The 15,763-nt window shown below is 40.3% G+C and overlaps 2 protein-coding genes across 4 annotated transcripts in view; both read left to right on the top strand.

Moving 5' to 3' along the window:
• ranbp2 (RAN binding protein 2) overlaps positions 1-3,201 on the top strand; it is a 33,789-nt gene extending 30,588 nt beyond the window's left edge. For all 3 annotated transcript variants that reach the window (XM_030080109.1, XM_030080111.1, XM_030080108.1), the window contains one exon: positions 1,901-3,201. In XM_030080109.1, the coding sequence (XP_029935969.1) occupies positions 1,901-2,206 (306 nt within the window). In that variant the 3' untranslated portion in view covers positions 2,207-3,201. The remainder of the gene's footprint in view (positions 1-1,900) is intronic.
• Positions 3,202-6,365: 3,164 nt separating this feature from the next.
• On the top strand, positions 6,366-14,393 carry tpt1 (tumor protein, translationally-controlled 1). Its single transcript, XM_030080130.1, has 6 exons — positions 6,366-6,516; positions 7,146-7,219; positions 9,838-10,025; positions 11,600-11,705; positions 12,817-12,933; positions 13,895-14,393. Exons 1-6 carry the CDS (start codon positions 6,489-6,491, stop codon positions 13,895-13,897), a joined length of 516 nt encoding a protein of 171 aa, XP_029935990.1. The 5' UTR covers positions 6,366-6,488; the 3' UTR covers positions 13,898-14,393.
• The last annotated feature ends 1,370 nt before the right edge of the window (positions 14,394-15,763 follow it).

Here is a 15,763-nt window from a genome sequence, read left to right as displayed (position 1 = left end):
ACCCTTAAAAAGTCTTAAAAAGTCTTATCACGACTTTATAAAGTCTTAAATTTTGAAAGTATTTTTTCTGAATTAGCTGTCCAAGAGTTTGAGTCCCAAAAACATTGTAAAAGTGTGAATTTATTCATTTTTATTAAAAAACAAAGATGAACAGGTACATAAAAAAACTAGGCTATTGTGGGTGCGTTTGTAAATTGGCTCTGGGAGCGCCAGAGCGAGCGGGTGGGTGGAAATTCAGAAGCACAAAGTACACTCTGGCGCTCCCAGTGCATATTACAAACGCACCGAAATGTTACATGAATCCATGCGTTCAGCTTAACTAGGGCCGAATCGCGGACGGAATCGCGGAATTACCCAAATAAAAAGGAATCTATTTTTAACGCAGAATTTGACATAATTTGAATTAAATGCTGTTTTGTGTGGAATATGAACGTATGTCTGGGGAATATTACATGGAGGGAAGCAATTCTGGGTGGCACAACCCCTCCAGTCGTTTCACCTGCACCTGCACCACCAAGAAAAAAACATAACACCTGCACCGGCACTGTACGAGTCCAAAAGGCAGAGAAACTTTCCAGACTACAGCAGCGCACTGACATGGATTGTGTAACAAAGTGAAGAGTTGCCACTCCGCTCTATTTTAACTGGCTAACAGCAGCACACTGGCTTAGCTTGTCTATTCAGTATTATCAGCATTATCACTTTGGCTTATTTTTCAATCTGTGTTATCACATGCATACTACTGCTAATTCACACAGGCATACTACTGCTCATAGTAGTTGAATTGTTAGGTCCGTTTGATAATTAATTTACATTTTTAAAACAAATAATAATTTAGCATCTACTCCTTCAAGATAATTTATTATGTTCTACAACTCATAAACATACACTAACACTATATACCGAGTGTTTCAGCAACATATCTCCTCTATGCTACAAAAGATCCGTAGTAAAAAGTACTCCGTTGTTGTGCGGTGAGGTATTAAAAAATATTGAAAGGGTCTTCAAAAAGTCTTAAAAAGGTATTGAAACTAACTTCAAGATTCCTGCATATACCCTGAATGGAATCAAAGCACTATAATAAAGCGGAGGATTAACTTGAATTAAAATGGTGAAATAAGAAGTCGTAGGGTAGATATAGGCTAATGTATTTTGTCAAATATTTTCAGTAGACAACACCACCCTGCCACCGCCATGCAGTGTCATTCTCAGGGAAACACTGTAATTAGTGTTATTTTTTAATACTGTCTTGAATATTGTCAACTGCAAATACCCCGAAATATCATGACATTATTTTAAGGCTATATCTCTCACCCCTGAGCCACACCCCATCTGATCATCTGTGCAACAGTAATCAGTTTTCCACCAAGTTTGATGCAAATCCATTTTGTAACTCTTAAAAATACTTTGCTAACAAAATGGAATAGGGTGAAAACATTTCCAACTCTGTAGGTTGAGGTAATGAGCAGAGACTGTTATTGTGTGAAAGCGGCGTTTCCTCAGTCTTTTGGCCCATAACCCCTTCAAACAAACCAATGCCTGCCGGTGACCCTCTGTCACAGGCTTCATATGCAGATTGGCGTCCCTCCACCTGAAGAATGATGACCCTGTCAGGCTGTTTTATTTGCTTAAGTATCAGAGGCGTCACATTTTAAAAGTGCAGTATTTCACAAGAAACCAGAAATAAGAGAAACATGAAAAAAATACTTGTAATAATTTTGCATATTAAAAATGTTTTTCTCACATTTATGTTATGATCATGTTGAGAATTCAAGGCAAACTTGATCTCTTTGTAAATAAACCAGTATTAATTTTGATAATTAATACGCATTAATTGCATGCATTCTGATAATCAGAGCTCCATGCAACACCAGTAACAAGTCTCCCTCTGCTGTTTCAGGGTGGTGACATCACCAACCAGGACGGCACAGGAGGAAGGTCCATCTATGGTGGAAAGTTTGAGGATGAGAACTTTGATGTTCGCCACACGGGTCCAGGACTCCTGTCCATGGCTAACCGCGGGCGGGACAGCAACAACTCACAATTCTTCATCACGTTGAAGAAGGCCGAGCACCTGGACTTCAAACATGTGGTCTTCGGCTGGGTCTGTGATGGCATGGACGTAGTGCGACAGATGGGCGAGCTAGGCACCAAGAATGGCAAGCCAAGCAAGAGGCTTGTCATCACAGACTGTGGACAGCTCTAGCCTTTCAGACATAAAGCTCACATCTAGCTAGTATAGGCTTTCAAAGGACTGTTAAGAAATAAAGACCATTTTGATGATAAACTGTTCCCTGTGTTGTGCATGGCTTTCTGCCCAAACTGAATCTATAGACATCAAGCATCTGAGATTTAAACACTGAGTATAGGATCAGTGGCCAGGAGACATGGGCATATATACTTGACTAAATATTGGCCTCTGATTGTTTCTTCTATTCTAAAGTCCTCCGAAGGGGAATTCTTGTTTTGCTATTCTTTGTTAAGTGGTCTGAAGCAATGCACTTCATAGGGAATATGATGTAGTGTGGGGGAGGAAGCATTTGGAGCCAGTCATGTCTCCTCTCGCTCTGTTGCACTTGCAAATTCACCCCTCTCCTCCCAAGGAATGCTCATCGTTTACTTTATCTGTTTATTTTGTGTGTATAATTGTACATGGGCTACTTTTTTCTACGTCTCTTTTTGTGTTTGTTTTTGTTTTTGTTTTTTTTTGTCTTGCATGTGTTCCAATCAAATGTGCTGGTCTTCTTCACAAGCTCCACTTCAGTAGTTTTATTTTCCTTTTGAGTAAAGTCTTAAGCAGTTGTAATTGAAAGGAGAGGTTGTTTATTGAAAGCATCAATCAGTTTGTAACCGTATTCCTGCCTTCTCTCCGAATGCTGCCTCTGTGTACTCTTTACTGTAGGTGTCCCCAGTGATTTTTCCTTGTATACATGGGGTTCATAATGTGCAGATGATTTTTTTTTTTTTTTTTTTTTTTTTTTTTTTTTTTTTGGTTTGATTGGTTTTTCTTGCCCACAAACTCTAAAAGTCATCTTATAGCCTGGTCCAATGGAGGGAGGGTGGACAGATAAAGACGCCGCATTTGGTTTGGACTTTTAAAAGACTCAGTGTATTGAGAATATCACAACTGAATTTGAAAGGGTGCTTATTGTACCAAATAAATATGCTGGTAAAGGAGAAATAAAGTTGCTTTATAAGTAAGGATTGGGTGCTGTGGTTTTCACAGACAACTTTTTTTCCATCTCTGCTGTTAATTACCAACTTAGTGAGACATATTTCATACATACGCTCAATTTATCATATATTTGATATGATTGGTGTATGTCTAATTCCAGTAAGAGAACAGTATTAATATTTCACTTTTAGTAGTGTTGCTAAAAACATGTTATTCCACCATTCAAAGGTTTGTTTTAGTTAGAATTAGTCACTGCTTTTCAGCTGAGAAAGCTTTGAAACTAGAAAAACTGGCTTTGGTTCAGAGAATTGAGTATTTTGATTTTATCCCGGGGAAAAAGAGAAAACTTGACATCAACACTGCATCTTTCATAAGAAAGGAAGCTGACTAATCCCTGGGTGTAACAATACACTAACACAACTAGTCATGCCAATTATTGCCCCCGGGAAGAAAATAGTACAATAAATAATAATTTTGAAAAAAGTAATGCATTGCTTTTAGTTCAAGAACTGGCCAATCATAACTCAGTGCCCTGTTGATGTGAGCATCCAGGGTAAAGTTGTTTAAAAATCAAATACCATTTGGCTTTAAGACAAAATTGAACTTTGGTAAATTGTTGGGTGGTGGGTAGTACATCCACATTGTGGTGAAATCTGCACATTAGTTGTTCCATGCTCCTAATGCTGCTAATGTAAACGTGTTTCTGTCTCTCCATTCACTTTCATGGCAAAACAGCTCCTAAAGTAACACTTTTAGCACCTAAACGAATGCAAAAAAAAATAACGTAACCAGGTAACAAGACACTTTACCAAAGTTCAATTTTTCTCACTGCTGCTCACCATGATTTCGTCCATGTTATTGTAGCAGCCCCTTCCACCAGTTGGAAGTAAACATTGGCCGGAGAGGTGATTTATCAGAATACCAGTGGTGCCTCTCAGCCCCTTTCAGCTGCTGACAACCACAGCACTACAAGGCTCCTATGAAGTGGTCACACATGTTGGGGAGGTTTGTGTAAGAGCTGTTATCTGTGCTAATGAGCACACAGGAGGGGAATACCTCACCAAGACTAAGTTGTCAGTTTGGCTCATTTCTCCATCTGTAGCCAGTGTCAGCAATCTGCTGTGTTTATGCAAATGATGAGGTGACTTCACTTGAGTGTGATAGCAGAGGAATAAACAGATCAACAACCTTGGACTTTTAGAGCAAGCCTAGTGTAGGAGGTTGTTAGGCATAGAAACAGCAGGTGTAGAATATACTGTAGGTAGCGCCATAGTCATCATTTAAATGATAAATGAATAGGTTAATCATTCCTTTACATATGATTCATGATATTTCAATCAAGCAGCGATCCAACAACAAAAACATAAGTTGATCTATTGTAAAAGCTTCCTTGTAGTTAGTTTGGTTTGATTCATTTAAACTTTAAAGTTGAATTAAAGATGAATGCATTCAGATTGTATAAAGTAGTGTAGTTTACATCCCACAGCCATGTGTATGTATCCATGTCTATGTATCCATTTGTGTGTCAGGACATGCTGACTCTCTTTGAGCTTGCTTTAGCTCAGAATATGTGTAGATGATTTCCCTGTTTTTTTCCTGCTGTCACAGTTGAGATACTTGAAGAAAAGATACTTGCATTTGTGAACGGTAATAGTCACCTTAGTTAGCCGTCTTCATCATTAAATCCTGATGCAGGGTCACAGTTTGCCACTGGACAACATGGACAACATGTGTCTCTGATGATTAAATCAATAAGAGTCACCAGTCATACTAGTGCAGAGTCGGTTCTGCTACAGCTCGTGATGGATTTTAAGATTGATTTGTTGTGAGTGAGTAGGTTTTATATTGCTTACCGCGCAGATCTAGGTTTGATAGACAAAACAATGAATATTGAGTGATGGCAGTGTTAAATGGTAAACGTAATGGGTTGGGATGCCCAATGTCCACCAGCAGAGGGCACAGTCGTCTGCTGTAAATGACTTAAAAAAAAAAAAAAAAAAAAAAAAAAAAAAAACTTTATTTCAAGTCATGAACAAAGAATACACACTACTCACAAAAAGTTAGGGATATTTGGCTTTTGGGTGAAATTTATGGAAAATATAAAAAGTTCACGCTACAGTGATATATCATGAAAGTAGGGCATTTACGTAGAAGCATACACTGGTGATTTCCTCATCTGAAACAATTTCTTGAAACAAAAGCCAACAACAGTGGTGGATATACCACAACAAAAAATGTCAGTGTCAACAACTTGTCATGTGCCCTTGAGCATCAATTCCAGCTTGACAACGACGTCTCATGCTGTTCACAAGTCGACTTATTGTCTGCTGAGGCATGGCATCCCACTCTTCTTGAAGGGCGGCCCTCAGGACATTGAGGTTCTGGAGTACAGAGCTCCGAGCCTCTACACGGCGACTCAGCTGATCCCACAGGTTTTCTATGGGATTCAGGTCTGAGAAAGTGCAGGCCACTCCATCTGAGGTACCCCAGTCTCCAGCAGCCATTCCCTAATGATACGACCTCGATGAGCTGGAGCATCAAACACCTGATGTGAATTTTGCCGTTAAACTCCTTGTTAGAGAACAGCAACTTGTGCAAAAAGTACTGAAACATTGAACAGTTGGACATGTGCATTCAAAAGTTTACAGAAGGTCACATTAAATTCACCTGTAAAGGTTATAATGCATTTTAGGTTCATCCTGAAATTTCACCCGAAAGCCGAATATCCCTAACTTTTTGTGAGTAGTGTATCATCATTGCTTACAAATATAAGACGCATCAAGACAATAAAGCATAAAGTAGTGCAGAAGAGAGAGATGAAACAAACCTGACAAAATGGTAAGTGATAAATAAATATAAAAATGACACTGAGTAAACTCACTTAGAGACTTTGAAAATGTTGCGTACATTCATAGTTTTGATTTTTTTTTTTTTTTAATCGTTTTTTATGTATATATCCGGTTCCTTTTTGTTTGTAAAGCTGAATTTGTAAATGTGGAATTTGGCAGGAAATCAAGTTAAATTAATAAGAATCATCATCTTTGTTACTCTAAACGTAGCAACCAAGTGTAATGTTTCTGTAGAAAAAAGTAAAATCCAAGGTTTAAAGTTAACACTGTTAACTTGGAAACTCGTCGCCTCTTCGCAGCGCATCACACCGCTGCGAAGGGCCGGTCCGTGCGCTTCCGTAGGACTGACGTCACCAGCACGTAAAGGCTCTGCCTCGACGCCTGAACGGTCTTTTCTTCTACAGTCCTGTTAGGGTGCCAGGCCTGCCGTCTGCCGCGGATACTACCAACACACAAAGAGCAAAATGATCATCTACAAGTGCATCCTCACCGGTACGTTTTCATATCAACTCCATAAATATGTTTTCCTCGGTGGCATAATGGCTGCGGTTGACGCTTTGACGTGTTCTAGCCAGAGTTCCCAGGGCCAGCTCGTGCTCTCGTCGTCAACAGGCCATGCCAGTGTAGTTAGCCTCACTGAGGCTAGGAGCTGGCTAATGTTAGCCGCATGCTAGTTGGCCAAACAGTCGTGAAATAGCGGAACACTTGGCGGCTTAATGCTAGCACCGGTAACTCCCTTACCTAGCTTTACCTTAGTTATCTTGTCAGTTTAGCTAACCACCAATTCAACCGCCTTGTTTGAGCTGTCCTCTCGGATAAATTACAATGTTAGAAAAATCGCGCTAACCATGCGGCATCAATACGCCGAAGCCGCTGCGTGTCAGTGTGCCGGTAGCAGTTGAATTTGATACGGGATAAAAATATAATGTTCGTCATGATGGAGTGGAGGCCACTCGGTGTCAGGGTTAGTTTTAGCAATGAGAAGCCCAAGTAGTCGACTGCTTGAGTGTCGAGGTAACATTTAGCAGCAGATTCACTCCGGCATAATGGAGCTTCCGCCGGTTCATTTTGTAGCGAAGAAGCTAAGCCCGGTATCCATCGTCGTTTGCTTCTTTCCTCAGGTGACGAGATGTTCTCCGACGTGTACAAAGTCGTCGAATCAGAAAATGGGATCATCTATGAAGTCGAAGGAAAGGTACGTCAACTGTACAGTGGATATGGTGTGCGTTGTGTGATGCCAGACCCCCCAGCTTCCACAACCGTGGCCCCAGGCAATGCTAAGCTAGTAGGAAAAGAGCCCCACGCCAGGCTCTTTATAAAAAAAAAAAAAAAAAAAAAAAAAAAATCTTAACTCACAGCGAGCCTGGCTTTCAGCATACCAGCTGATGAAAACTGAGTTTTAGAAATGTATAGATGCTTATTAATTTACATACAGCATACCACATACACCAGAACACCACCCAGTGTGACTCAACCAAGTTTTAAATTGTCGGTTTGATATTAACAATTTCCGCCCCAAACACCGTGGGGGCGGTAGTGAGCAACTGTGTGCCACCTACACAAGTTAACCCTCCTTTTAACATACATAACAAACCTCCCCCCCGACACACACACACACACAAGTTTCCCTCCCAAATGTCACATGACCTGGGCTGGTTTTCTCTCACTACTGCGGGTATGATTATGTTAAAATAGGTATGGTTTTGTTAGGTGAGGGCTTTGGAGGGGGACAAAAAGTTACAAATTACATGGTATAGTTCCCCAGTGTCATCCAAAACGGTTGAAGGGGAGATGTAAACTGCTCATTGAAATGTCAGTCCTTGTCACATCCTACTAATACAAATACAGATGGCTTTGAGCTGATTACCATAGTGACCAGCTGAAATTACAAAGGTAATTTAGTGAATGGCAATGTAAAAATTTGGCCAAACAAAAAATACCTTGGGTTTTGGTTCCTTGTCATTTAAGGGATGAATAGGTTGGGAATTTATTTTATTTTTATTTTATTTAGCATTTTAAGGATGAGTAGGGGGATTTATTTTATTTATTCATGGGAAGGATGGGTAGGTAGGGATTTTATTTTATTCTTTTTTTATTTTCGGAAGTGATGCATGGGTTGCTTTTTAAATATAATTTATTCAGTATTTGCATAAGTTACCACCTTTTCAACGGACGGAGCAGTGTTATTACTAGCAGAGGGAGGTGTCTCTGGCTCGCATCGCAGCGCTAGGTACCTGAAGTCAAATACACCCATCACGCCCACCGCCATAGAGCCAAGCTCCACGGTGGGGGCAGCAGGCAAACATGACGGATCCCCCGTCATGTTTGCGAGGACAAATCACATACACCGTGCGGAAGTCCATTCTTTCCAGCCAGTGCTGTCGGTGCCGCGTGATTCCATGAAGTTATTTTCTGAAGTTATGCGAGAACATCACAAATAAGGCGAGTGCAACATAGATCAAAATAAAAGCCCTGCTTAACTTTTGACCAATGTCAACAAGGTCACACTCGGTCGCATAGTGCCTTTATTTTATTATTTTTTTTATTTTATTTTTACACAGAGGTCAATAAAATAACCTGACTCGGGGGTGAAATGGGACACTCAGTTGGGAACCGGAACCCAGAGGTTTTTTTGTCTGGCCTTAGCAATTTAACTAACATGTTTGGTTTATGTCATGCTTAGCGTTGAGTTCTGGGACCATTTGACTGGTATGGGCACACCTTCAAATACAAGAATATGGCAAAAAGCAATATTTGTTGCATGGTCCTTTCAACCAAGGGAGTGTGCACAGGTGTGATAAATAAAGCACTCGGTCAATGCTATATCATATCAGCAACACAGAGGTTTTACTAGTGGATTCAAAAGTAGTTCAGATAATTAATCATAAGTAACATTCTCATCTGTTAAACAAACTTTCTAGCAGAACCGTAGTTAAGAACCCCTCAATAAAGTTTGAGCTGAACTTAACAAGTGTCCATGACAGTTAAAGATTGTTTGCATTTGTCTACAAGCCTCTACAAACACTTTGTCTTTTAAATGAAATTTGGTAAGAAAAGTGGCCACAGTAGATTGACTAACCAGCTACAGCTGCAGTTAACTAGTATACATACCTGCTTGTCACTGTGATCCGCTGCCATACTGCACCCTAATATGATACCATAACCAAATCACTAAATCATCAGTTGACATGCCATTTGTCCAAGAATCGTGTGTTTCAGTTGGGAACAGGGAAAGTTAGCGAATTGTGAAGAGAGAGGCTAAGGCTTCATCTCTGTTTTGCTCTTGTGCTCACACTAAAATAGTGTTTTCATCCACCAAAGACGGAGCTTTTCAGAAACGTTCTCCTAAGTGGATAGATATGAAAACAGATTTGGTGCTGTGGTGTGGCTGGGGAAACGGAGGGGTTTGTGGCATGACAGTGTATGATTGTCATGTGATCCAGGCTGGAACCACAATGATGATGAATTGATGATACAAGCCACAAGTGTTTCTGTGCATGTCCAGTAAAGAATTAATTGTTTAGGGCATTTTGGTGTAGATAGCCAACTTTTCAAAACCTGCTGCTGTGAATGGAATACAATTTGACACGAAACTAGCATTTTTTTTTTGTTTTTCTCCAGGTTAGTGTGGAGCTAACCTTAGTCTGTCCTCATGTCTCCTTTTTGAAATGGTTTCTTGTCATCATTTTGCTCTCATCTCACCAACATGCCTGGTCACTGATTGATAACAACTGTGCCCTCTCTGCTTTTTTTCCCCATCTATTGTCTATCCTGCCCTCTTTTCATCCCTTCATCCCTGCTTGGAATGGCCAGATGACATCCCGGAAATCAGACGATATTGATGAGTCAGTGTTTGGGGGCAACGCCTCTGCTGAGGAGGCGGTAGAGTCTGTTGAAAGCACCACAGTCAGTGGAGTGGACATCATCCTTAACCACAAGCTTCAGCAGACCGGATTCACCAAGGAATCGTACAAAACCTACATCAAAGACTATATGAAGGCGTAAGTATTAGTGTTGCCATTGATGGTGGTTGAGTAAGAGAAAGTAGATATGAGCCTGTCTGTGGAGTCTGTATAACCTTCATAAGTCTACAAGTGTTTAAACTCCTTTTTAAACGGCTTTTAGTGTATTGCAGTGTCTTTTAAATATAGTTGTTGGAGGTGTAAGTTTTTAGAGTTGAGTGGGTTACCCCTTTCCCAAAATAGAGTTCTGGTATCTTGTTGATGAGTGAGGGTAAAATGGAGCAGGAGATCATACGACTGATTATGGCAGTGACTACAGTTATTTGATCATTGTGAATAGGAGACAGTAAATCAAGGGCTATGGTTTCAGGTTCTATGTTCCATCCCTCACCTAAGACCACAAATTTTGGATAATGGCTGAAAAAATGAGATTGTGATACCCTTGTGGGGTGATAGGCCCACTCTCAGGGACAGGGTGAGGAATTCAGACATCCAGGAGGAGCCCAGTGTAGAGCCGCTGCTCCCGCTGGTCTTGACCACCTCAACTCCTTTTGACAAACACAACTCTGGAGGTGTTTCAGCCATGCCCGACTGGGTTGATACACTGGGGCAGACCCAGAACATGCGGGGGTGCTGTCTATCCAGGGGGAGCTGACAGACATCAGATGAGGGACAGTTATGTCTGGGCTGCCCTTCTCATTCTCCTACCACCAGAACCTGGTCCCGGCTAAGCCACAGGAGATGGCTGGATGGATGGATTAGAAGTCTTAAGTATCATGCGGGTGACCGGTTTCAGAGTGCCACAAGGCTTCACACACAAGCCTTGTTCAGACTGCCAGGCCAAATCCTTTTTTCTTCTTTTTTTTTTTTTTGCAAATGAAATGCAGTTCTTAAAAACTGGATCCAAGCCACAATTGGAGGTGGTTTAAAATGCAATTCCAAACAGATTTCTACAGATGCATATCAGTCTGGACACTCTGGCAGCCAAAAATCAGATTTCAAATTGTCTTTTGCATCAGTCTGAATGTGACACATAATGATGACATCAAATCCAGAGTGATGGAAGTGGCATTGCAGTGTATACTACCCAGCTCTGTCACACCAGATGAACTCTGTGACGGAGGAGGCTAGTATAAACAGTGATGCCACTCTGATTTACTTCAGTCACTCTGGATTTTACGTCATTATGTGTCACATTCCTTGTTCTGCACTATGACTTGACAGTGATGTTTGGGGGGCAAGATTATGGATCTCTTTGTCGTGCTTCTGCATGGGAAAGCTGTATCACCAGTGTACGTAGTTACTGGCGCCTACGTTGTTACCATAACAACACATGCAGATAGGTTGGTGATGTCTGGACACACAGATCCAACCTGCTCTCTTGTAAAATAAGTGTGGACAGTCTCTTAAAGATTTGATTTGAGAAATACATCTGATTTGCCTGCAGTCTGGAGAAGGCCGTAGATACGTGCAGAAAAACACCTTTTTGTGTCAGCCTGATTTGCAAAACACAAAACCTGCAGATACCCTGTGCTTTTACCCTGAGCTTTTGTTGTAAGTTGGATGCTACAACAAAATGACAAACACTAACAGACATGCATTTGTCTATCCAGAGTCAAGGAGAAGCTGAGCGAGAAAAACCCAGATAGAGTGAAGCCCTTCATGGCAGGAGCCCCAATGGAGGTTAAGAAGATCCTGTCGAACTTTAAGGAATATGAGGTAGCTACACAAAACTGAACCATTGAGTACACAAACACAATCCTTCTAGGCCTGTTTTCAGTAAGTGTGCCATTCATCACCCAAAATTTTGCAGATATTTGATTCCTGTTGCACAGGTTTTAAGGACGTTTTTTGAAGTCTTTTTCAATGTCTGGCCCATTTACGGCAGTTTACCCACATTCTACATTGCAGCAAAGCATTTTGCAAATCCTGCACAAGTGCTAAAGATTTCCCAACATAATCAGAATCCCTTGATTTTTCAAAAGTGAATTTTTTTGATTGAAACACCCATCTTTATTATGTTCTGCGTCTAACACGTTGTCACCATTCATAAACCACAGAACTGATAATTGGCTGTGGAAAGTAAACATTTTAATATTTTCTTTAAGGAAAACTAATGTGGACGACTTTATTACAGTGATGGCATACTGGTGTGAGGAATGTTTGGAGTCTCTGAAAATTCATTTTCATGTCGCAATGGAATGAATGGAAACCAACAGCTGGATATAAGAGAAAAAATGTACTGATACAATTATTTCAAACAAATGATAACAGCTGATTGTAATTCAGTGTCAACAGTGTAAAACAAGTGAAAAATGCTGCAACATAGTGGTTCTATGATAAAGCAAGTTTGTGATTTTTTTTTTTTTTTCTATTTTAACATGGAGAAGATCACATAGGCAGTCAGAGCACATCTGGTTAGCGCTGACATTAGTGGCACTATCACAACATAATACTAAATGTTAACAAGCCATGCTTTGGAACAGTGCTGCTGAAGCTGCCAGGTGCTATTTTTGTCAATAAAAATGATTTTGTTGACTAGGCGCAAGGGCGCCATGTTGTGAGTTGAGGGGGAAACACTGGCCCTGACAACTACAGCTGCCTAACTTGACAGCTTGTCTTCCCTTAGTCACAGCAACTAAGCACACAAACATTGAGTCGTGACCAGGCGGTGTAGGCTGTAGTTGATTTTGATTTTTCCACATGGAGACTTTGACAGCCAAGCTTTTTGTTACATTTTGGAATACAGTGTTTTTTGGCTTTTTTTTTGGAGGGGGGGGGGGGGGTTGTTTTTTTTCCCCAGTTGCTATAAAGTACTGTCTCTCTGCAGTTTTTCATCGGGGAGTCAATGAATCCAGATGGCATGGTGGGCCTGCTGGGCTTCCGTGAGGACGGCCTGACACCATACATGGTCTTCTTTAAAGATGGCCTGGAGATTGAGAAATGCGTGAGTACTCTGCTCAGTATCCAGATACTTGACACACAGCTTTTCAAACACTTTGAAAATTTCACCCATCATCTTGGTAGGGTGTCTCCAGCTTCCTTTGCAAGTCAGGATAAAAACAAACTTATTCATGTTCCATCCTCTGTTGGTGTTGTTTAGATTGGGGCTAAAGAATTACATTTGGCAAATGTAATGCAGTGAATATATTACCCTTCCATGTATTGCTTTGAGTACACAGCCATGTGCAATAGCAAGTTCCTTGAAGGAGTCGCTGTATCATTATACAGTATACCCTCTTGTGCATTGGTAACTTTTATGGTTGGAATGGTAAGGTTTTTGTGTCTGATAAGATATCTGATTTTTGTAAGAATCGTAGTACAATTGCAGATATGAAACAGGTTAAGATTGTTTTCTAAACAAAAGATCATGTTAGTGTTGCTCTCTTGCTAATTTGACAAGTGTATTAATGATACAAAATGCTGAACTCCACCATCTTCTAAATATCATCAGTGACAATACTTTTCAGACTGATATCGCCTTTTAAATCTGATGTAGGTTGACACTAACAGTCTTGTGATATATAAGTGGCTCGCTGTGTAAAGGTGCAGAACATGGCAGACAAGTTTAATATCTTTCTCATAATGCCCTCTCCGGCCCTGCCTCATTTCTTTGCAGTGACTCATCCTCTGAGTAATCAGTCTGTTGCAAAACATGAAACTAAACTGAGGTAGAACATTACATTCACCAGAATAGGCTGCTTCTATCCAGCAACTGTAGTCAGCATAAATCTTAGTGAGCTGTATTACACAGTACACTGAGTTGAGTTTATTTAAAATGGTAACATTAATGGGGCTGGACATACATGTAACCCACATTTGTGTGCACTCGCCATTTCAGTAAGTGGTGCAGTCACCACCTGCTCCTTTTTAAATGCTATCTTTTTTCCCCTTCTCCTTTCCTCCAGTAACAACCTGGAACCACATCTGCTTTTCAACTGGCTACTGCTTCTAAACGGACCCAAAGCACAGACTGAAACAGAAACACTCTTCTGCATCATGCCTGATTGGAAGTGTACTTCAACAATCCATTATTGACATGGGCTTCAGCATCAGTTGGAAGCTGCCTCAAAGTGTTGAGTGAATATGGTGGATCACAGAACGCAGTTTTTAAATGAGCATTTTTTTCTCATTTGTTTTACATCGTTTTATTTTCTCCCAAGTTTGGCCCTGTTGCAGTGATTATTGCACTAGAACAAATCAAAATGAAGTGAAAGACCACTCTTAATTCCTTGCAGAATGAGGCTTCACATTTCTGTCATCAATTCTCCAGGAAGATCAGGACACTGTCACATCTGCTTTTGTTTGGTTTATGGTTGCATCAAATACAGTTAACATCTACCTTGAAAAGACGGTATAGGAGTCTGGTTTAAATTGTGAAAATAAAACTTGGTAATGACAGCTCCAGTTTTGGGGAAAGTGGAGTGTGTTTTTTCTTTTTTTCTTTTTTTTTTTTGCTTTAAAACAAACACTTGAGGAACCACTTTCCAGGCATGTCCCTCAGTTTCCGCCTGTCTACTGCAGAGGCCGACTGGACATGGGGCACCAGACAGAAAATCCCAAGGGGCTCTTCTGACCATTTCTGTTACGGCAATTAAGGATTATTTCACATCAGATATACAAACAGTACCCTTATTAATATTCTCAGTGTTTTTACTGCCAAATTAATATTCCACTTGACCAAAGGCTAGCTTAACTGCATCAGAATTTAATGTCAGAGCTCAGGGTTCACATGTTGAGATTTAAACAGTCAGCTGAGTGCCCACTGGGACTCAAAAACAAATGCCACATATTATCATGACACTGGATTTCTAAGGTAGATATCCTTTATTTCACCAGGGTAGTCTCTTGAGAGTTGAGTTTTGGCATATTGCACATTTCTCTTGTATGTACAAATTTGAATTTTGTACCAAATGACGTTCAATTTTAACAACTCAAACTATCGAAAAATCTAACTTACACCTTTTTTTTTATTTTTAGCCCATTAAGTAGTGAATTACACCAAAATGGCACATCAAGTAAGTTAACTACTTGAGTCACTGAATTCAGCTGATCACCCTCAAAGCTCCTGTAAAATGTAGTTAACTACATTCATAAACCACGGAGCTGATAATTCGCTGTGTAAAACAAATGCTTCCACAGGGACTACTTTCCCCAGCTGAGGGACTATTTTACTCCGCTTAATTTCAAGTCATTAAAACAACAGTGCTGCTGCTTTTAGGGAAACTAATGTAGAGAACTTTATTACGGTGATGGAATTCTGAAAGGAGAAGGTCTGAAAAGAGAGGTCTGGAAGTTCATTTTCATATCGCAGTGGAATGAAAGGAAACCAACGGCTGGAGAAAAGGGACGAAAAAGTTCCAAAATACAACTGCTTGCTTTAGGAAAAGATTAGCAGAAACATGCATTTTGTAGATATTACACTAAACATTGTCCTTTAATGGCATAGATTAAAAAGTCTGAGTTGCAATTGACTATGCTTTCAATCTCGTTGGCACTGCCTGCTCATAGGTAACAAAAAAAAAAATCATGTCTGATATTGTTACACCACACAAAATTGACATTTATAGTTCCCAACAGCAATACTGCAGGTAGTCATTTAAAACCTTTTGCAATATATTGGGGTTCACTGCCTTTTTCAAACTGCATGTCCCCAAATAATAACTTTGTCAACATCCACTCTATAAAGATAAAGTTTTCATTCCCTACATTTCACTTCAGCCACTTTTATCGCAGCAAAATGGGACAGACTGACCAATTCTTTCATAAAAACCTAT

Source organism: Myripristis murdjan, chromosome 21, assembly GCF_902150065.1.
Source record: "Myripristis murdjan chromosome 21, fMyrMur1.1, whole genome shotgun sequence".
NCBI lineage: Eukaryota > Metazoa > Chordata > Actinopteri > Holocentriformes > Holocentridae > Myripristis > Myripristis murdjan.
This window is presented reverse-complemented; position numbering and strand designations above follow the sequence as displayed.